Raw genomic sequence first — 23,101 nt, forward strand, 5'->3', positions numbered from 1 at the left:
TGAACCCCCGCCGGATGTTAGAGGGGACATCAGAGCTAGCCCCTCTAACATCTCCCCCTCCATACTCATTGCTCCCTCTACCCCAGCCTTGCATCATAAGGACACTTCTAACACTCCCCCCATCCCAGTACTGAAACGATTCAGGCACCTACAATAGTAGTTGGACCGCCTCCGTTTACAATAGCTGCTCCCCCCTCTATCACCACCCCCTCCCCAATCATCTCTCCCCCTACTTCATCCCTGCCTCACAACTTCGTCCCTAACACGGACTCCCCCCATGCCAGCCAACCCCACACAGGCCACTTGTTGGCACATATTAGGACACCGCAACACCGCCTCCAATTCTACTCCTCCCCGCATCAGATCACTCACCTAAACAGGCCAATGCTCAGTCACCCACACCACAATCACAGACACCTACCCCAGTCTTAAATGATTTGATGAGATTATGTCCGCACTCCACCAAATCAAAGAGGAACTACACGCCTGCAAAAAGATTATATTGAGACAACTATGGCGCACCAGATCCGCAAGAACTCCTACATCAAGCACGCTCCCTACCCACCTACCTCGCACCCCATTCACATTTTACCTTGCTGGAAATCAACTCCCTTCCGTAATTCTGCTACCTGCCCAATGCAAAGCCTCAACCCATTTTCGGAGAACGGTCTACGCTCTCTTCTACACTCTTACGAACCTTCTCCTACGACCCCCACCTCTCCCGCATACTTGCCCATCCCTACTATCCTCCCAACCCTCACAGATACTCTACACACAGCAATAGAGGAATCATCGACAATAATCTTAGAAGAGTCACACTCACTCAGGATCCCACTTCTTCCCGCATCACACCCTGTCTTAAATGCACACTCCTGAACTGTAGATCGGCCTCTAGACACGCAGCCGATATAGCTGACCTCATTATCGCACAGGATCTGGACCTGATATTGCTAACCGAAACCTGGCTAGCAGAATCCTCCTCACCACTCCTTGACATTCTAGTCCCCCCAAATTATGACATCATCAGATTGGACAGGAGTGATAAGACTGGCGGAGGAATCGCATGTATACACCGTAGCAACATCGTCGTAAACAGATCCATATCCACTATATTCCCCTTGTGCGAATACATATGCCTCGACATCAACAGCAACGGCAACCCATTATGCTCTCTACACACTATCTATCATCCACTTGATGACAACCTCATCTTCATCGAACACCTCAAGGACATGGTCACAACGAACACTGGACAACAAAACACCGAAATATTCCTTGGCGACTTCAATCTCCACTGGAACGACCACAACTCAGTGGTCAAAAGTCTCAAAAACTTCCTCTGCACGCTAGACGTCACCCAAATCTGCAACAGCCCTACACACAATAATGGCTCAATCTTGGATTTAATAATCTCCAAAAATGACACCATTCAGCTTGAGTCGATCCAACCCTGTCATTGGTCAGACCACCGTATCTTCACTTTCTTTATCAATGAATCATTGAAACTTAATTTGGTTCAATCCACAAAACCAAAGGTATTGAAAAGAGACTTGAAAAATCTCAACCCAAACACATTACCTCCCTCCAGTTACAATCTACTTCTGCCCCCTGATGGATCATCCAACATGCATGATCTCACCAACCACTACCTCAAAGCTATGAACTTGATAATTAATGAGGTTGCTCCCCTTCAACTAAAGAGAGTTTCCACAAAAGACTCTAAACCATGGCATAATGGTCTACTTAACGAAGATAGACGTTCTCTTAGAACCTCGGAATGCAACTGGAGATCAGTACCATCTGCTAAGCACCTCAAAACATTAAGAAAAAAGAGAAATGCATATTATAGAAAGATCAAGCACACAAAAGCAGACTTCTTCAGCCACCAACTAGACCAAGCAAGAAACCGTCCCAAAAAACTGTTTGAATTCATCAATACTTAATCAAAGGATGAACCTCATCGACCACAAGACACAGCCCGTCCACAACCCACATGCGAATAATTCTCCACCTTCTTTAAACTAAAGACTGACATTATTAAGAAAGATCTCCTCAATGACTTGAACTCACACGCCAGTCCACACATCAAAACATCCCCGCTGCTCCCAAGTTCGTCACACCAAACCAGTGCAAAGTTTGACCTAAAAAACAACACAGCTTGGTCTTCCTTTAACACTTACATTGAAGAAGTTATTGGCAAAATCCTCAGTACCCTGAAGCCTGCCAATCACCTCACCGATCCTCTCCCCGCAAACGCTGTTAAAGACTGGACCCCATTGCTTCTGCCACCCTGGACCAAAATCATTAATAGTTCACTTCAACAAGGTTGCATCCCGGACACCCTTAAAGTAGGACAGGTATCACCCATCCTAAAGAAACCCACAGCTGACCCTAAGGACTTAAACAACTATCGCCCTATTTATAACATTCCTACTTTGGCCAAATTGTTGGAAAATGTGTACACCACCAATTGACAAATCACATTGATCACTTCGACACCAATCAGGATTCCGAGCAGGCCATGGCATTGAATCAGCTATGACACACATAATTGATGATGCGCTTCAAATACTTGATCAGAACGGTACATGCCTACTCATCCTACTAGATCTCTCCTCAGCCTTTGATACGGTCAAACACGAGACCTTGATAGATCTGCTGAACCACAGAATCGGGCTATCGGGGCAGTGCTTAACTGGTTTCTTCAAAACCGGACTTAAAAATACAAGGTCAACAACACCCTGTCCAAACCAGTTCCAGTAACGTTGTGAGTACCGCAAGGGTCCTCGCTATCCCCGACTTTGTTTAATTTATTCATGGAACCACTCACAGAACTTTTGCAATCGTCTAAAGTGCAATATCACATGTACGCAGACGATACCCAACTATACCTTAAGATACACTCCCCGGAAGACATTCAATTGCTCAACTCAATACTTGGGAACACCCAGACATGGTTGGCAGAGAACCATCTCACATTGAACGCTCTAAAAACTGAATTCCTCCTAATCGCCCCACTCGCCGAAGTCCCCATCATTCATGACTGGCTCAAACATTTTACTACATTCAACGTTCAACCAACCTTGGTGGACTCAGCGAAATCATTAGGTATAACCCTCAACTGCAAACTCAATATGCAGAAACACATTAGCAACACAACTAAGGGAGCAAACTTCCAGATAAATACACAGAGAAAGCTGAAACCCTTCTTGCCCGCCAATGACTTCAAGATGGCAGTTCAATCTCTTGTTATCCCTTGGGTGGATTATGGAATTGCCTCTCTCTTCCGCCTTCCTAAAGCAACAACAGCACCTCTAAGAGCCTCCATTAATGCAGCAGCGAGACTCATCATGGGCTCGAAAAGAAGGTCCCTCATCTCCCCAGATCTAAAATCCTTGAACTGGCTACCATTTGAAAGCAGAATTCACCTGAAAATTGCATGCATGATGAATAAGGCCATACATCACAATGCACCCAGATATCTCACACAGAAACTGTCATTCTCCGGTGGTATACGATCCACTAGAAGTGCAGAAAACCTTCTACTGAAACCACAAAGATTCAACAAGAAAAAAACATAAACCATTCTTCTCAGGATGGCCCCTAGGATATGGAATGCACTACCTCTAGAAACCAGACTTAATTCCTCCACTGCATCATTAAAAAAGAAAGTAAAATCGAGCCTCATGGCAAAATTCACCTGATCATATTCTAAGGAAACTCAGAAGATCTTTCTTACCCTCACCAGTACTCTCTCTATTACAAGGGTTCACTTGACAATCTGGATATTATAGTTGCCATTGCACTGACTCAACAAGACTTTATGCGATGACACCCTCTTTGCTTTGTTGCACAAGATGTTATGTATACCTGATCTACATGCTTTATTTGTTGTATAAGTACCCTCTTTGTTGTATAAGTAGCCAAAATTCCTGTAAAGCGCTCTAATGCCTGCAAGGGTCTTGTTCGCGCTCTATAAAACTTTCAAAATAAATTAAAAAATGAATTAGACGTCATACTAGAGACCACACGCAACGCCCCGCCTGTTCCCTATGAAAAAAACAAAATCACATTCTTCCCAGATTTCACTATTAACATACAAATACAAAGGCGCAACTTTCTCGACGTCCAAAAAGCCCTCTGAGACAAAGAACTCAAATATGCCATGCTTTTCCCAGCTAAGATAAGAGTGGAAGCAGAGGGAAATACCTGGTTGTTCTCCAAACTTGAAGAGACATGGGAATGGCTGGTGGAAACTCAGTGGGGTAGCAAGGTCAGGTGGTACCCGGTGCGGAAAATTTCTTGTCATGACAAGTGTCATCACTGAGGGGGTGGCAAAATGGCCAAAATATGTGTTTAAAACACATATTTTTGTCATTTTGTCAGCCCCCTCAGTGATGACACCCGGGGCGGCCCGCACCCCCCTTCCTACGCCCCTGCGGACAGTTGGAAACTTAAGCCCCTTCGGGAAAAGGGCAAGACATCTTGGGAAATGGCAAGAATGTACGGACTCATCTGGAGAATAACACCCATGTGGATACAGAAACCAACAAAGATGAATAGCAAGTGAAGTTGCCACACAACCAGTTGGATATGGGAACCCAATCATACAGATCACCACAACAAAGTAACCAAACAAGGGACATTGCACAGGCGGGCAAACTAGATCTGAATGAATACTGTAAAGAGTACCTTTTGATAAGAGTAGACACAGACAAAAGAAACTCGTTTATTACGAGTCAATTATCAGGTTATTACACCAATTAATTGCACATATGAAACTGGCACTGTCGATACAGTTATTGAACAAGGGGTGGAGGGTTTTGGGAGACCTAGTCCCCTTAGTTCGGTTGGGGTGGGATGACAGACGTGCTGCAATGTTGGGAGGGGGGTAGCTCACAAACTGTCGTGCAGGGAGGCATGGTGGGGGGGATGGGGTTATCAAGTTACAAACAGAAGCACACTCTGCATTTCTGGCAGAAGTTGGAGAGGGAAGAGGGGTACGTTTTATCAGTAGCAATGACACAACACATACAACCCCGACTATATGACACACTGCAACAGTGAACTACTCCAATGTGACAGGACAAAAGAGAAAATCAACAATATATCTTCTATCACTATTTTACCACTGAAAGGGTGGGGATTGGCAAGCAAAGCCACACCTCCTATGGCACCAAACACTATGGAATCATCCATCCGATTGCTCTCCTGGGATGTTAATGGGCTAGGAGACAAACGGAAGAGAGGGATGTGATCCAATTATCAAATGGCACACCCCAGACGTAACCCTCCTACAAGAGACCCACCTCGTAGGTAACACCTGTAGAGCATTGAATAGATGGGGATACACATTAGTTGCCATGCAGGGTTCACTTCAGAATCCAGAGGGATGGGAATACTCCTGCGCAGATGCTTCCCCTTTATCGTAGGGTGGTCCTGGACAGATCCATACGGTAGATATGCAGCAAAAGCGGTCACATGGGAGAGGAGAGACCATTTAATATCCTATATGTCTACATCCTGCCAGCACTACAGAAGATAGCCCTGCCAGACCTGAGCAAACTAATCCTTGAACTACCAGACGGTGATCTTCTATTAGGAGGAGACCTGAATATGACACTATGATGACAGAAGGACCGAAATCCCCTGAGATGCCACTCAGATGCAGGCTCTGGTCTTGCAGGCTTCCTAATGGCGTTGGGACGGCAGATGTCGGGAGAATGCACAATCCACACACATCGCAGTTCATATTCCACTCAGGGGCACACAAGAGTCAGTCACGAATAGACTATATCCTAACACTAGCAGACCAAGTACCTATTTAAAACTTCCCCACATACAAAAGGGCTAGACTCAGACTACAAAGTGATACTTCAAGGAAAAAGAGGGTTCTGTTGAGTCCCCACAGATTCTCTGGGAAGCATTTAAAACTGTAATTGAAGGATAGGCAGTCTCGCTAACTGTGGGCCATAAGAAGGACAAGAAGGCGGTAGTGACAGAGCTAGAAAATTGTATACTACATAGGGAAGCACAGACGTCAAATCAGATAATGAGACTGCTAGACACACCCTGGCCATAAAGTGGCAAGAAAACAGAAACTTAGTGATGGAGGCAGCCAAAGCAGACATGTGGAGATGCAAAACAAACTATGAGACAGGAGATAAAGCCAGAAAACTATTGGCATGGTTTGATAGGCCCGAGCGGGCGGACAGATGGGTGGCCTTAATTAGGACAGACCATTGAGAAATCCACATGAGATAGTGGAGGGGTTCGCAACACACTTCACACACCTATACTCACCCACGATGTCCACCACAATCAACGATTCTAGAGAATTACTGACCGAAATTCCTCTCCCTACCCTCACCCTGAAGATAAAGCCTTACTTAATTGCTACATTACAGATGATGAAATAATTGCTGTGATATGCAGTATACAATCCGTGAAAGCAATGGGGCTCGAAAATTGCACCCCATCTGTGGCAAATGTATAAAGACAGAAGACATAAGGGAGTCCTACCTAAAGATCAGAGATTGGCCTCCATAACAGTAATATACAAATAGGGCAAATGAGCTGAACTCTGCAGTTCCAATTGATCAATCTCATTGCTTAATGTGGAGGTTAAAATGCTGGCAACTAGACTCATACCCATTATCACTAAACTCGTCCATGTGGACCAATCTGGCTTTATGCCAGAGGGAAACACAGAAATTAACCTGCGCCGCCTTCGGGGAGTGTTGGGAAGAACTAGGACAATCAAGAAGGATGCAGTGATATGACCGCATGGCATTTGACACCATCGAGTAGCCTTATCTCGTTGCAGTCTTGGATCGAATTGGGATTGGCCCCCAATACATGGTATGGCTCTGCCTGCTTATACGCGGAATCGCTTGCACAAGGAGGGGTGAATGGCCATACTTCTCCGATGTTTTTCAGAGAAGGGACACAAAATGGCTGTCCCTTATCGCCAATGATCTTTGCCTTAATGCTAAAACCTCTGGCGACTTGGATAAGAGGAGATCCACTGATCTGAGGGCTGCACTGAACCGAGGGATGGGAGGATAAAATCTCCTTATACGTGGACGATAAACTACTATATGTGGTGTTGCCGGACTCCTCCATAAGTAGTATTCTGCAAACCTTCACAAACGTCTGAAAATACTCCAGTTATCCTATTAACTGGTTCAAATCCATACTATTTATTCTTCAGGACTCCACTTCAAAGCTGCCCCCGGATTGGCAGTTGCAGTAGTAAAGATGGCTTCCGATACTTGGGATATCTTTGTGTTTATAGAAGAGGTCTTGTTCGGTTGTGGCAATCTGCTATGCCCCCTAACATGATTGCAAAGCGACACACTGCACTAGAGATCAATGCCACTGTCCCTGCTTAGCCGAACAGCCCTTTTTAAAAAGATGGCATTGCCACGATTCATATACATCCTGCAAAACACACCATTCCAGTTTCCTGAAACATATTTTACCACCATAGAGAGTGAGATTAGAACCCTGCTGTGGGACGGGAAGCCCCCGCGTATAGCAATAAAGTCACTCATGAAAGGATGGTACTATGGAGGATAGCATTACCTGATATCTAAAATGTATTATTGGGATGGCCAACTGGTAGTGGTCAACCAGTGGGTACACTGATCATGCAATAAACAGCCATACCAGATGGATAGACTGCAATGGGCCCCAGAGGGTATAGATACGCCCTAAACATCAAACCCTAAACAACAACATCTGAAGGGCACAACACACTATTAATCTCTGGCACCAAGTGGCCAATAGGTTGGGATGGCATAATAAAGTGATTCAATCTATGCCCCTCTGGGAGGCAGAAAGACTCTGTACACTAATTTAATGCCCAGGATTTGACACATGGGACATGATCTGTATGTAAAGTTCTTTCAGAATCTGCCATGCCACTTAATTTCTAGTAGGGGGATTTGATGATTATGTGATTGTAATTAATTTCTGCTTGCCTCTATAAGCAAACATTTTGATACGTTACGAATGTAGAATGCTTTCCTTCTCCTATTGACTAAAAAATTCAATAAAACTTTTGGAACATAAAAAGTATTCTGGATTTATTAGGAGTTCATCTTTTTTTGTTTTCCCCTGACCTAACCCATAAACCTTTAATATTTTTGTGGAAGAAGATATGTTTTTGCATGTTACTGATGGGTTCACTCCATAAGTCTGCTCTGTACAGACTCTGCAAGTATCAGACTCGTGCAACGCCGGTATCTGTGTCTCAGTCTGAGTACTAGGGATGTGTCGGTCATATTCACCAGGGTATCTCAAAAAACAGTACAAAGTATTCCAAGCGCAGTCATATGGAGGACTGTTCTTGAGGATAACTCACTCCTAGCCGGGCACTCCTTCTCAGCTGGTCTAACTCTCAGACACTGTATGGGACAACCAGAGTACTCCGAATAGTACAGAAACTGTATCCCAGACATTCAGAAGACAACGTCACCAGGTTGTCTTGGAAACAGTGCTTGATGTCTCAGGTAAGGTCATCTGTTGGATGTATCGCTTCCGTGCAAAGTTCTCCATATCTCTCAGACACAGCCCTCCGAGTGTCTCACACTACGAGACAATCGTTATGGGTTTCTCAATCGGAGTCGTCAGGATGTCTTGGGCACAATCACCATGGTGTCTTGGAAACCTTTGTTGACTTTTCCTTCAGATCTCTCGATCCCAGGGACAGAACTGCAGGTGTCTCATGCCTTAGTCTAAGTTTCATGGAATCTTGGGCACAACTACCATGGTGTCTCAGGCATAGTCTTAATAGTTGCCCCATTCTGAGTCTTCAGAGTGCCTCAAACCCAGGCACCAGCGTTCTGTGAAAGCAGTCCTTGGTAGTTCAGGAACATTTGTCTTCTGGATGTCTCATTGTCAGGCACAGTCCTCTGGAAGTTATACTTTCAGATTCAGGCACAATCCTCTGTGTCACGTGCACTCATTACGGGTGGGTCTCTATAAGAGATTTTGGAGTGTCTCAGTCAAATTTACTAGGGTGACTCAGAAACAGTCATGGGTTTCTCAGGGACAATTATCTCCATGGTGTCTTACTCTAAGGGACTATACTCTAGGCAACTGTCATGCTTACCTTTGTATATATTGGCAAGGGAGAGAGCCTGGTTGATCTATAAAAGATGTACTCAGCAACTCTTGCAACGTATTTCATCCCTTCCAAACCCTCTTGGTGCAATTGTGCTCAGTCATTCAGGTAAATTTAAGCTTATGACTTCTGTCTCACCAACTTCAAAGTTCACCATCTTCAAAGTTCACCAGCCGCCACTGCCCTTGGCCAATAGTTCTGAACTCCAAATGAAAAGGAGGAGATGATGAGTTCTCGAAGTAAAAATGACACCACCCTAGAGCGGTGCCTTTGATAGTAACTACTGCCAGCCTGGTGATCAAGATTTTATGTGCGACCATATCAAAGGTGGCTGCTAGAACAAGTAATACAAAGACCCTTGCTATTTCAAAGCTCACAGGTTGGATTTGTCACAGGTCACTGGTTGCGGAATCACAGAAAATATTGGTCCACCTACAATAGCAAACCTGAGACAGCACCGCGGAGGCACTCAAAGATCGTTCACTGCTGAAAAAGCATTCTCTTGTGGACTATTATTGATGGAACAAGTGCATGAATTACTTCTCAACACCCGTTTGGGGGCTCCATCGGATCCCTGTCCTAGAGATATCCAACACCAAGTTTCTGGAACTATAGCGAGTGTTTTAACTCCAATTATTAATGTAATGTTTAGGCAGGGTTCCTTTCCATCAAATATGAAAGTTGCTTCAGTGCTCCCACTGCTAAAGAAACCCCAATTGGACCATTTAGATGCTAACAATTATTGCCTTATTTCCAGGCTTCCCTTTACAGCCAACCTTAAAGTGCCCAAGTTTAGAAGAATTTGTTGGGGTGGTAGGAATTTTGTTTATGGCGCAACCAAATGGTGGAATGCCCTACACCTCAATTTAAAGACCTGCTCCTCCCTGTTAGTTTTTAGGATGAATCTTAAGACCTGGGTTTTTAACTTATAGCTTCAAATTTAGTTGGCGTAACTATCCCTCTGCTGTGTTACCAGCACTAAGACGCCCAAGGGCATTCGAGTGCTTTATAAACTTGTTTTCATTTCAAAGCCAGTATAAGAGAACATCCCATGGCCTGAATACCCAAAGATCCCAAATATCTGGAAATGCTGCTAAATATAGCTCTGGAACAGATTGTTGAGAATAATTTAAGTTTAGTGATCTTCGAGGCCCAAAATGACATTGCACGATGGGCCCACCTCTTCTTATTGTATTTGCGTAAAAATTACAGTAGTGTCTTATTATACTTATGTAATTGCCATGCTTCCCCCTACAAACATGACCCACGGTACTAGCCTCTACTGACAATGGAATCAAATAATTTGCATGAAGTGGCACATCCCAGTCTGAGTTCCAAAACTTCACACTCACTAACACACAACAGCCGGTGGATTACAAATGACTCACATACACAATTATTAATTTGCACAGACACTCACAATTGATCCACTTCCTACCTGGTATGAAAACTCCAACAATCTGGGTTCTGCTAGAATGTGTGGCCATAGATGACGTCAAGGACCTCGGACTTCTCCATACACACAAAATGCTACCCCTGGCATTTGTCAAGCCTGTCCTGCAGGCCACTCTATTTATTTAAAGGCCAGCACAAAGAAAACTAGCAATCATCAACCTGGATCAACTGACTACAGGTGACATGCTCAAGTGTTTTGAAACTTTGAGAGCAGACTTTGCACAACAGAGTCCTGTTGCTGGTAGATATCGCCAATTGGCTCATTTTCTGTGAAGAAGATCTAGAAAGGCGTGTTACCTATTCCACGGACAGCATCACCCATCATGAGATTAATTAGGACTTGTGTGTCAAACCGAGACAAACAGCTAGACGTGCGAAGCCTTTTTGCAGTCGCAAACGGCCCAAAGGGCAGAATCAGGCAGTTTGCAAACGCAAAAAGGGCTTTTACGAATGTATAAAACCCAACCTGATATTCGGTGCCACATTATCAATTTGCAACGTTATAATTAAAGGATGCAATAAAAGAATTTCTGTGAAAACAGTTTATTATTCCATGATTGTACCTTGTAGTTAAAATTGTCTTTGAGGCTGATTGGAACACCATAGAGAAGCCCTTTGTTGTCCTGTTTCTTCGCATCCTGAAGCTGGGCCTCGCACTCTGGAAGGAAATTGGTCAAGCAGTTCACATCCTTGTGCACTTCGAGGGCCTTAAAAAGAAAAAGTTTCATCAGTATGTTACACAACAAGTCCATCAACACACCTTTACCATTCTTAATAATACACACAGGCAAGAAGTCCCACAACCAAAGGGTTATGCGCTAATTACTTACCGATTGATAATCTACATTGCACTGAGTCCAAGTCTTTCCTCATTGCCCTACATCCCCATTAAAAGTTCCTCCCATCATGAATTGTTTCATTCAGAGGAGCAAGAGGCGATGGAGAGGTTTGGGGAGGAGGTGTTGAACCTTGTTTGTTCAGAGCACCACAAGGCAGACAAAGGCTACTTATCCCCAACAGTTGTTGTTGAGGTCATTTGCCACTGGTGTCCTTGGCACTGGCCTTGGTTCTACAAACGGGGACACCCTTTCTGCACTTGACTCTCAGAGTAGCGAGGTCGAACAGTCACAGGCTTCACAGGAAGGTTGAGTAGAAGACAAGACCTCAGAACTTAGTCAAACAACAGACACAACAACGTAGTGTTCAGCCCTGTGCTCATCTTTATGAAAAAAGTATTTTTCATTTCATATAAGTACTACACATTCCAATTGGTAAGTTATAGAGCATAGTCATAAATTGCACTTTAACCATGAGACACTACACTTTCCTATTGCTATGACCATCCCCATTTTATTAGGGCACAGGGTCAAGAGCAGATCACTCAAAGGTTCTTAGGAGTTAAGTTACAGCTCAGTTAAATGTCTTAAGCTGCTTTTGCACAAAAATGCTTAAGAGGGTGCAACAGAGTTGCCCTTATGTTTCAGTCTCTGTCTTGTACGGAGGTGCAGCTGAGCCCTGCAGCTACTGGTTAGTTATCAGCAGCCATCTGAGCTAGCCGACAGCTATGGGTAGCATTCCTGACCTCATGGGGTGGACGCTTTATGGTGTACGGATGTTAGTGTGTCACCGAGAAGGAGAGATAGTACCCATAAGCAGGGATAGTGCAAGAGAGTAGCACTGCAATATTTAGTTTCCCAGAACACATCTCGATCGAATATTCAGGGTTTAGATCATTAATGGTTAACAGTGATTAAGATGTCATTATTGGGGGCGTGGCTTGGCCGGCTGCAAGATGTCCGCACTCTGAGTGAGCTCTGCCGGCCAAGCCTAATATCCGTGAAATATCCTGCGGACACAGCGCACATCGCCGCTCCACACCGTGCCACTGCCACTCACCTACTCCTGGGACGCAGTTTGCATGGTCTGGGACTACCGGCCACCCCCCGCCTTAATACACAGACTACATTACTTAATTCAACCAGTCAACACATAAGTCTTTGGAAGGCAGGGGGTCAGGGACCCCCTGGCCGTATTTATAAAAAATATGAAACAAAATTAAAAACTTTTAATAAAATAAAACCTTTATACAATTATTAAATGCACACTTCAGAACATTAGATTAACATCCATTTTGATATGGTATGATGGGCTAACCTTAACAAGTATCTAGTACATCGTGGTTCCTAACCGAATCTAACATCCTGAAAAATAACTGTGCATTCTAATAATTAAGTCGTACGGCAAGGTCGCTAACCGGTGTCAGATCCTTTTACAGCTACGCTCTCACGTTCGAGATGCGCATGCGCAACCCAGGGCACGTTTCACCCACGTGCGCGCGCAACCCAGGGCACGTTTCACCCACGTGCGCTCCATGAACTCCATTTAACCATAACAGGAGGGCCCGTACACTCGCGCACCTTGATGACGTCATAGTGTATGTGAGGGGTGGCTACCAGCCTGAGGAAAGCGTAGACTCCCTCCCCCGCACCCTTCTAAGCGATGGATATCCTGCCCCTGAAGTTCTGGGAGAGACCAGTGGCCCCTCCCGCTGGGCGGCCCCTTTCGTGAATGGGACCGCCCCCCTCTAAGGACCTTAAATTGCTGCTCACCGATTATGACCTTACCGCCAGACCCACATAATAAATACGACATTGCTATTCTAAGATGGAAAAAAAAGGCCTAAGGAAATTTAGTTAAAACCACAGCAAAGCACCCAAAACATATACATATGTACATTTGCCTGTAAACGGGAAAAAAGGCCTAAGGAAGAAAAGGCATTGTATTCCTATGATCTTGCATATCGCTACACAATATACCTACCAGTGTCCTTACCCAAATTCTGCTAACCAAGGGGATGGAGGGTGGGAAATTTAAACTGCCCCACGGTGGGGCGAGGAGCGAGCCTGGGAAGCGCGGGCAAAAAGAGGCCGCTTCCCGCGCTCCCCAGGCTCTTAACCCCTTCGCAGCCGCGGCCCCGCCCCCCCGGCCCGGAAGTGCCCAACGACTTCCGGGGCAGGGGCGGGGGCAAGCCACCACGAAGGGAATGGGGAGATATGGGAGGGGCCGGGCCCCGCCATGCATGCGTGGGGGCCGATTGGCCCCCCCTTTTCTGTTGTACTCCTGTCTCCCTGCTACGCTGCTGGGCTAAGATTCACCGCAGCATGTGTCCTGAGCCTGGGCCCGCTGCTGGCGCAGCCGTAACGGCCATCCCGGGTCTGAGTGCGGGCTCCCTCCAGGCCACCGGACCTGCCTCCTGCATCCAGCCGTTGTCACTGATAAACTTCATCCGGTACGTGGGTTGGGGGCTCACGGGTCGTACCGCCCGACCTGGTCTGCTCCTTCGCGGGCGCCTCGCTCTTCTCTCCGGCGCCCGCTGCTTAGGCCTCCCTCCATCGGGCTGGGCGACCCCTTGGCTCCCCAGTATGAGCTGCCCCCTTTCTGCTGCGGCCTGCCGGCTCCCTGGGTCATCCTGCTGCGACGGCTGCACTGCCCTTCCTTCTCCGGCCTGCTGCGACGACTCATCCATCGCACCTCAGGGGCACCCATTCTCCTTCTCTCCAGTGTGTGAGATGCCCGCCTTGCACGTCATCCACCACTTGCCACCGCTTCTGAGCACCACCGGCAACACTCACCGCTTGCCGCCCCCCGCTGGGGTCGGGCCGGACGTAGCCAGCGCTTGGGAACTCCTGGCCTCCTCACCCTTGCTTGGCTCCTATGTTCTGGCTCGCTGTTGGTGCTGGCCCTCCACCCACTGCAGGGCCGTGCTCTCGATGGCGCCCGGCACCTGTTGTGCCCGTGGTCCATCACTCCTCTGGCCTAGACCTGCCTACTCCCATGGGGTCCCCCCACCTGGGCGCTAAATTGAGGAAGCCTTCTTCCTGTGCCGGTTGCACCTTTGCTCACCTTGGCCCTGCAATCGCCTGACCGCTCCTTGGTTGGAACGACGTTGCGGCACGGTCAGCCTCCCAGGCGTCCTGCAGATCACTTGGCTGCTCTGCGGTCCAGCCCCCTGCCATTTGCCAGTCTCCACAACTTCCCTCCAGTGCTGGTGGGCCCGCTCCTCACCTGTTTCGACCGCCTGGAGTTGGGTTTGTCGCCGTGAGCCTCCGCGGTGCGTCACAACCGACCTAGTTGCACACTGCTTTGCTAATAGTTTCCATCAACGGCTGATCCTGCTCCTCTGCTCTTTCCAGAGCTGCTCCACCTCTATCGAATGCAGCGCTCACCTCCCATCTCAGCCTCCTCTACATTGCTGCTATACTGTTCCTCCAGACATGGGGAGGACTGACCCCAAGAAGGCCAAAATCACCTTTGATCAACGCCGCCAGACGCATCAGGAGGGCGCGGGCGCTGACAGAGGGGACCCCCCGGCTCCTTCCGACATGGCTTCCACTCGTGAGCATGACTTAAAGGCCATAATTCTGGATGTTAAGTCCACTGTCGCCAACATCGCAGCTCAGCTGGATCAGCCGTCGGCTCGCCTTGACACAGTGAAAGCCCGAGTCGATTCACATGATGCCCGCCTCCTTCCTGTAGAGACCAGGGTATCGGACACAGAGGATGCCGCCACCCAGGATCATCAGAAATTGTTACAGATGGACAAAATACTTGATCTCATCCGGAACAAGAACGAGGATTTGGAGGCACGCTCCCGCAGGAGCAACCTCCGCATCACGGGAGTGCCTGAATCAACCAATATCTCCCGCATGGAGGACTATGTAGAACAGCTGGTCCACAAGCTCTTTGGTGACATCCTCTCCCTAGTCTTCATTGTCGAGTGGGCCCACTGCTCTCTCGGCCCTCACCCGGGCCCTGGCCTTCCGGCCCGCCCCATCATAGCAAAAAGTTTGAACTTCAGGGACCGTGAAGCCGTCCTGCGGATGGCCAGAGAGAAGGGGGAAATCCGCCACCAGGGTAACTCCAGGTCATTCTATCCTGACTATACAACGGCGGTACAGGCGGCCCGCCACGAGTTCCTGCCGGCGAAACAACTCCGCCAGAAGCACAAGATCTTCTACCCACTGGCATATCCCGCCAAGCGGCGTGTCAAGCAAGGTTCCAAGACTTTCACTTTTTCAGAGCACAGGGAGGCGCTGGCATTTGCTAAAAAACTGGACAGGTCACACCGCTCTTCACCCTCCAACCCACAGGCTGCTGCTGCAGATAACCTTAGTGATAACGACTGACCAGATGGATTGCCATGTTTGTTTGGGGGTTTTCCTTTGGACCTTTTGTTCCTCAACCTCTCAGTTTGAATGGTGACTATTGACTCAACGTTGTTTCTCAGGCCCATCTGTTTTAACTCTTTTGCTGTTGGCAAGGTGTTTTATACCTCCTGCTGTTTACTCCCTGGTGTCTGCCACTACAGATGGCTTGGCCACCCTGTCTTTCTGGCAGGGTGTACGCTGAGCGTTGCCATGCCCACACAGGATAATTCCCATCTTGGACACAGACTCTTCCCTTCCCAGTTGTGGGTCCCTGGGGTTGGTAGGGGTGGTACCTCAGCCTGATTGTGGGGTTGTTGTGGGAGCAGGGTTAGTGGGTTTTTTTTGTTGTTTTTTTTGTTTGGGGGTGGTTCGGGCAGTTGGGCGATGGAGGCCAGTGCTGTGCGACCTCCGAACGAGACAATGCTGTTCCCATCACTACCGGCTTGTCTACCCGGCCCTTTCATGTTCTGGTCTTTCCCCTCCTTGGTCCATTTTCCTGTTGGGGGATTGTTTTGTTTGTTTTGTTGCCTCCTTATGAGCATTTGTTGTATTTTCTATTGCACTATCTCAATGCGATTCCATTGCTATTACACCACCACATTTTCTTGTCGTTCTTTGCACCGTGCGTGGCATTTACACACAGACTCTGTTCTCTTTTACACCATCTTCACTTCTCTACCGCATGACAAAGCATCATGACTGATACTACACTCTGGACATGGAATGTCCGTGGGCTGAATGACCACCGTAAGGCACGGCCAGTCCACGCCCACCTCATTTGGCACATGGTGGACATTTGCTTTTTCACAAGAGACTTACCTATACCGGCCACCTCCTCCAGACTCCTTTCCAGACATTGGGGTGAAATTCACTCCTCCTTGTATTCCAACTATTCCCAGGGGGTTTCCATTTTATTACGCAAATGGCCCCCATGACAGACCTCTTAAGTGCACACTGATCATGCGGGTCGCCTTTTGATCCTTCATGGCACCCTACGGGCCCAACCTGTGACGCTTGCTGCTTTATGTGGCCCAAACTGTGATGACCCAGACTTGTTTGCACAAGTCTGGCACCACATCTCCTCATTTGGCTCTGCAGCACTCCTTTGGGGGGGAGATTTTAATGTAACACTATCCGCTGCTCTGGACAGGTCCAGAACTCATGCTGCTCCCCCGAGCGCAGCTTCGCTCCTCAGCTCCATTCTCTCGGACAATTCCCTGAACGACGTGTGGAGTCACGCTCACCCTGCTTTACAGGATGGCACCTGTGTCTCTGGTACTCATGGCTGCTGGTCCAGTCTCAACTTGTGGATCACTGTCCCGGATGCCTTATGGCTCACCTCCGTAGATCACATGACACGCCAGGATACCCGTGGGGTGACAGTAAGCGCTATACAAGTTTTAAATCAATCAATCAATCAATCAGATCATGCCTCTGTTCGCCTCTCCCTCCATCTCCCATATTCTCCTCACTGTGCCTTTTCCTGGCGGCTTCCCCCTAAAGCATTACGCGATTCGGTCTACAGTGACGAAATACAAACTGCAATCGTAAACTACTTTGAGCTTAATGTAGGTTCCGTGGACTCACCGTCTACGCTCTGGGTGGGGTTTAAAACTGTTAGCCATGGGGAGTGGATCTCTAAGCAATCTGGCTTCTTCGCTCCATCCGCGGCACTCAAGATAGATTGGAAGGGGAAATTAAGGCGCTTGATGCCTCCCATGCCCTGGACCCTCATCTGCGGGGAAGCTAACTGACTTCGCCGATGAGGCTGGCAGGGAACTAGCGTTTCTCGCCAGGGAGGCGAGGGCACGCCGCTTCAGCGAGGGGGATCGTCCTGGGAAAACCCTTGCCAACCTCCTTCGCCAGCCGAGGGCGGCATCCTACATCACCGCCCTTCGGGACGGCGGCCCCAATCATACAACCTCCCCTGAGGAGATTAAAACGCACTTCATCACTTTCTACGCACAACTCTATAGGCCCGGAGCGGTGCCACGGCGTGAAGTACTTGACCAATATTTCAACACCCTTCAGCTTCTTTGGCTCGGCAATTCCCATTGGGAATATCTCAACGAGCCCTTCTCTTCAGCAGAGATCCTCGCAGCAATGAACAGCATGCCAGGTGAAAAGGCCCCCGGCTCTGACGGCCTGCTGGCTTCCTTCTATAAAGCTTTTGCCCCGCTCTTGGTTCCTCATTAGCTTCTATGTATAATGAATCTTTCGAAACAGGTTTGTTCCCCCCGTCGATGCGTGAGGCAGTGTTGACTTTGCTCCTCAAACCTGATAAACCACCCGAACAGGGAGATTCATATCGTCCCCTATCCCTCATCAATACAGATAATAACATTTTCGCCAAATTGCTCACTTCCCGTCTCCTACCCCTCATGCCGCTCATCGCACGCCCAGATCAGTCTGGCTTCATTCCCTGTTGCGCGACCTCTCACAGCCTCCGGACCATTGTTTCGGTTATTCATCAAATTAATCCTCCGCTCCCGGCAGTGGCCACCCTTCTCAACGCCACCAAGGGCTTCGAGACCTTGGAGTGGTACTTCCTTATTTTTTCTCCTCCCACGCCTGGGCTTCAGCCCAGTTTTCTCATGCAAAGTGCAGCTTCTTTATGCTCCACCTACTGCCCGTCTACGCATTAATGGACAGGTCTCTGAGCCCATTCCCATCGGACGCGGTACTCGACAGGGTTGCCTGCTGTCCCCCATGCTCTTTGCTATTGCCATGGAGCCCCTCGCGGCTCGTCTCCGGCAACACCATACCCAGAGAGGCATAGGTTTTTGCGGCTCGTGCCTTGCTAGTTTCCATGTATGCCGATGACTTCACTCTTCATGTCCGCCATCCCCAGGAGAACCTCAGCCCACTAGTCCGTGAGGTGATTCGCTTCAGCGGCTACTCCGGAATCCAGGTCAACTGGAGCAAGTCGGTACTGTTTCCCTTTACGGATGCTAAAACACCCTTTGTTCCCGACTATCCCTTTGTGTGGGCATCAAAGCCCCTTAAATATTTGGGCATTTGGTTGAGGAGGGACGTTGCTGAACTTTGGATAGTTAACTTCGGTCCGTGCCGTGGACTGGTTTGAGTCTAAGATTCCTCTTTGGAACCGGCTGCCACTCTTTCTGGCTGGGCGTTTCGCTATCGCCAAGATGGTGGTGCTACCGATGTTTCTATACTTATTTGTCAATATCCCCATCCCTTTAACCGCTCACTTTTTTTGCAGGATTCGCTCTCTGCCAATTACTTTAATTTGGGCTGGTCGGCAACCTCGCATTGCCTACAGTACCTCACTCTTCCAATGTCACGTGGCGGGCTTGGCGCCCCAGATGTCAAGCTGTATGCTCACTGTGCTCAAGCCAGTTTTCTTCACTTTTGGCTTCACCCCACTTCGTTTCAACCTCACGTCGCGGTAGAGGCTGACCTCGCTTCCTCGTGGCCGCTCACCACTGCCCTATTCCCCCCTGCGAAACTCCTTTGCACTGAATTAGATACAGTTGAGACGCTGGGCTTGGGACGGGCTTCGCAAATTTTCTGCCTCCGACATGCTTTCCTCGAAAAATATGCCACTCGCACATCACCCTGCCTTTCCACCCCTTCATTCTTCCGGGATAATCAAACACGCTACTCATCTGGGCCTCTCTACAGTCTCGGACCTTTACCCTGGGGACACATTTTTTTCTCTTGCTGCTGACTCTGGCACCATGGATACTTTGTTTTATTATCAACTCAGAAATATCTGTAGTAAGCTTCACCCCACGTTTCCCCAGCCCCCCCCCTTCGATGGCCTCCCTCAAACCTCTTTATACATCTTCCTCTCCTAAAAAACTGGTCACAAAAATCTATGCCTACACACTAGCAGCAGCTCCCATTTCCACTGACCAGGCGCGCGTGGCATGGGGCGATGACCTGGGAGCTGAAATCTCCGAAGCCGATTGGTTATACTGTTGTAATCAAATCAAACGCCTCTCCCCAAACTATCGTTTGCACCATATCCATTTCAAATACCTCCATCGGCTATATCGGACTCCCGCCCAACTCGATAAGCTTGGACTGATTGCCGGTGATAGATGCCTGTGCAGCTCTGCGCCCGCTGCTGACTTTTCTCATCTTGCCTGGCTGTGCCCCCCGGGTCTCTGCATATTGGCGCGAGGTATGCGCTGCGATTTCAACAATCACCTCGTCTCCAATTCAGTCTGACCCCTTGCTCTGCCTCTTAGGCTTCATTAAATTTTGTGCAAAGGCCACCCGTCACTTGACTGCCATGCTGCTGGTCCTCGCGAGGCGCAGGGTCTCAATGTGCTTGGGCCACAGGCCGGCGCCCAAGGTTGCCCTCTGGCTTGAGGACACTTCTCACTGCCAGACTCTCCTGGCTGAGTTTTGGGACCTCCAGCCTGCCAAATCTCATCCCATTGATATTTGAGATCCGCTTGTAACCTACCTCTTAAGTCGAGAGTCACACCGCCTTGCGACCTCTCCCGCGCTCCCCGCCGGCGTCCGCCCGCGGCAGCAGCCGGTGTAGGTTCATGAGCTGTCTACCCGCTGCTCCCATCCCCCCTCACACCCCCTGCCTTTTTGCCCTACTGACGACACTATTTTCTGCTGTACATTTCACTCCCCCGTGCTTACAGGTTACTGTCCTCTAACAATGTCCCCACTGTGCCTCAAGTTTCTGATTGCCTTTACTGTATTGCATTGTCATGCTGTGCTTCATTCATTGCAATGGTGGAATCTTGTAATTGTGCTGTACAATTTTCTCTAAAAAAAAAATTTTTAAATTAAAAAAAGGGGAAAAAAATTAAGATGTCATTATCATGGTCAGCGACCAAGAACGGAGAAGCTCAGAAAGGCTGTGTCCCTCTCAAACCAACTGGCACCAAAAACTCATCTTGAAACGAGCCTCCCAGTCACAACTGAAGACATCACCAGTCACTCAGCCCACCATAGGCTGCTGAGTGGCTCAGAATTACACGCTCCGGCACAGTCCTATTTGCTCAAGAACTGAAGAGGGCGACTGGGGACCTGTTCGTAGTACAGTTCACTCCTGGATCGCTCTCTCGGGATTGTCACCTCCGCATGCTGGAAACATTCTTTGCCTCTCCTCCTGCAGGTCCAAGCATACTTCTTTCCTCTCTTAGTAGCAGGTAGGCTTCTAGGCTCTTCACATAGACTCACAACACTTGCTGTGTTGGCTTGGCTTTAAGCGATGTCCTTTCAGCCCTGGGAGATTGGCTGTGAGACCGACACAAGCCTTGGGACACACAGCAACACTTCAGCAAATCAGCAGAGTTCTGCTTTACTTTGTTAACGACTTGGGACTGAAACAAAGGGGGGCTTGGATCCCACATATTCCTGAAAGGGGAGGTGAATCGACTTCTCATTCTTCAGAACTGATTTGGCTTTATTCTTGTTGAAAAGCAATTTACAGGCTACTCTCCACACAAAGCCTTTGCGCAGAGTGATTGCTCATTGAGAAATGGGACTGGCCCAAATCAGGAGTGCTGATATCAAGGGCACAATGAAGTGTGAGATCATGGCCAACTGGTTATCAACTTCCTGAAGTAGTAATCAGGGACAGACAAAAGGGCAGGCCCTGTTTAGAAATTCTCTCACCATATAAAAATAGAAGCTGCAGTCTCGACCATCGCCCCTACCATCTACCAAATGGCAGTGCTCAGGAAGAACAAATCAGCAGCCCCTTGCTAACAAAGTCTTCATGGAATTTCGAAGGGCAGCCCTGTCTCCATCCTTTTCACTTCAGTATCTGGGCTCCATCATCCAGCTATTAGAATACAGACAATACACTTCTACTGTCTAAGGAAGCTATTCCCACCCTGCACCTGGTGCCATGCTACAATCAGGAGCATCCAAAATGCATTCTACTGGCCTCAGTACTAAGACTCTGAGAGCTATGGGATGCAACTTTAGTGCAAGGGACAGGTTAATAACAGAGAAGCATCTCTTTAAACAGCAATTTTTTTTATTGATTCTGATACCAGCATTTGTAAAATGCACAGCTACCTCCGGAGAGGTGTCCCGGTGCTGGGGCCATCGAGAAGATTAAGCGAGCTATTGCCCAGAGTCTCATGGTGCTGGGCTAACCTGCCGCTGGCACTGGGGATCGATCCGTGACCCCATGGTCCGGAGTCAGGCATCCTGCCCGCTGCGCCACACCTCTTCCGCAATGATGACCACTGGAATATTACTCTCGGGTACACACTGAAGACCCTCAATCAAGGTTTGTTTTTGCATAACCAGCAATGGGTATGTATTCCAGAAAATCACTTTCTGGCTTGGATTTTACTTGATTTAATATTGGCACTTGCTACCTTCAGACAAAGGTTTAACTTGAATGTTGAAATGACTTTCTTTTAACTTGGGATTCACTTTATTCATTGTATGTGAATTGAATTGAAAAGTTTTTCTAGAGTGCATGGCTACCAGAAGGCCTCCCAGCACTAGAGACAGAGTCATCACCGAGCTATGAACAGGAGTCATGGAAACAGAGGTTTTTAGGCGCTTCCCGAAGGACATACAGTTGTCTTCCAGACGAATGTTAATGGGAGACAACTATATGTGCTTTGCAGTGGTAGGAATCTTGCAATATTTAAGCTCCATGGAAATTAAGTAATGAAACAAAATCGACTACTCATTCTCCAAAAATGATACACAAGGTACAGTTTAAACCTTGCTCAACGACAAGTACCTTGTCGGCTTCAAACTCCAAGTTCACTGAATGCCAAGTCACCTGGACTCACCCTTTTATGCTATGTTAGGTTAATTGGTTTTATTAAGCTCAACAAATCGCTCCCAAAAAAGTATCCCATTATACTGGCACTATAGACTGGAACCAGAGGATCCTCAAAAAGGAAGGGTGGAGCCACACAAATAAAAATAGCCAAGTCTTGATCAATTTTATTAAACAGAAACATTTTGACATAACCAAATATGTTGAGGCGATTTATTCCAATGATGGGTTCCTAAGTATGTTAAAGAATGGCCCCCATATTGGGAGGTGTGGATGTGGTGAGAGATAGTCAATGGCAAATAAGCCAATCTAAAGTTTTTTGCGGACTGGTAAAATTGTTTTTGCGCCCCAGTATGTGTGCTCTCACCCCTCGACACCCACACAAAGCTTGGTGAACATGACACAAAGGTTTAAATATACAATGCTGCCTAATAGCCCATGCAAAGATTTCAAAATTGAATCTGCCATGCAGCCGCGGTCCATTCAGGTAACAGCGGTGGGGCAGGATAAGGGGGGATTTCGGGGGACGATGCAGAGGGAAAGTTAATTATTTATTTAATTTTG

The 23,101-nt window shown here is 47.8% G+C and overlaps 1 protein-coding gene across 1 annotated transcript in view; it reads right to left on the reverse strand.

Annotated features, from left to right (window-relative positions):
• LOC144800615 (vitamin D3 hydroxylase-associated protein-like) overlaps nucleotides 1-23,101 on the reverse strand; it is a 465,511-nt gene that overhangs the window by 250,513 nt on the left and 191,897 nt on the right. The window contains exon 3 of the mRNA XM_078671693.1: nucleotides 11,149-11,292. Within this exon, the coding sequence (XP_078527819.1) occupies nucleotides 11,149-11,292 (144 nt within the window). The remainder of the gene's footprint in view (nucleotides 1-11,148; nucleotides 11,293-23,101) is intronic.

Source organism: Lissotriton helveticus, chromosome 1_2 (assembly GCF_964261635.1).
Source record: "Lissotriton helveticus chromosome 1_2, aLisHel1.1, whole genome shotgun sequence".
NCBI classification, from domain to species: Eukaryota; Metazoa; Chordata; class Amphibia; order Caudata; family Salamandridae; genus Lissotriton; species Lissotriton helveticus.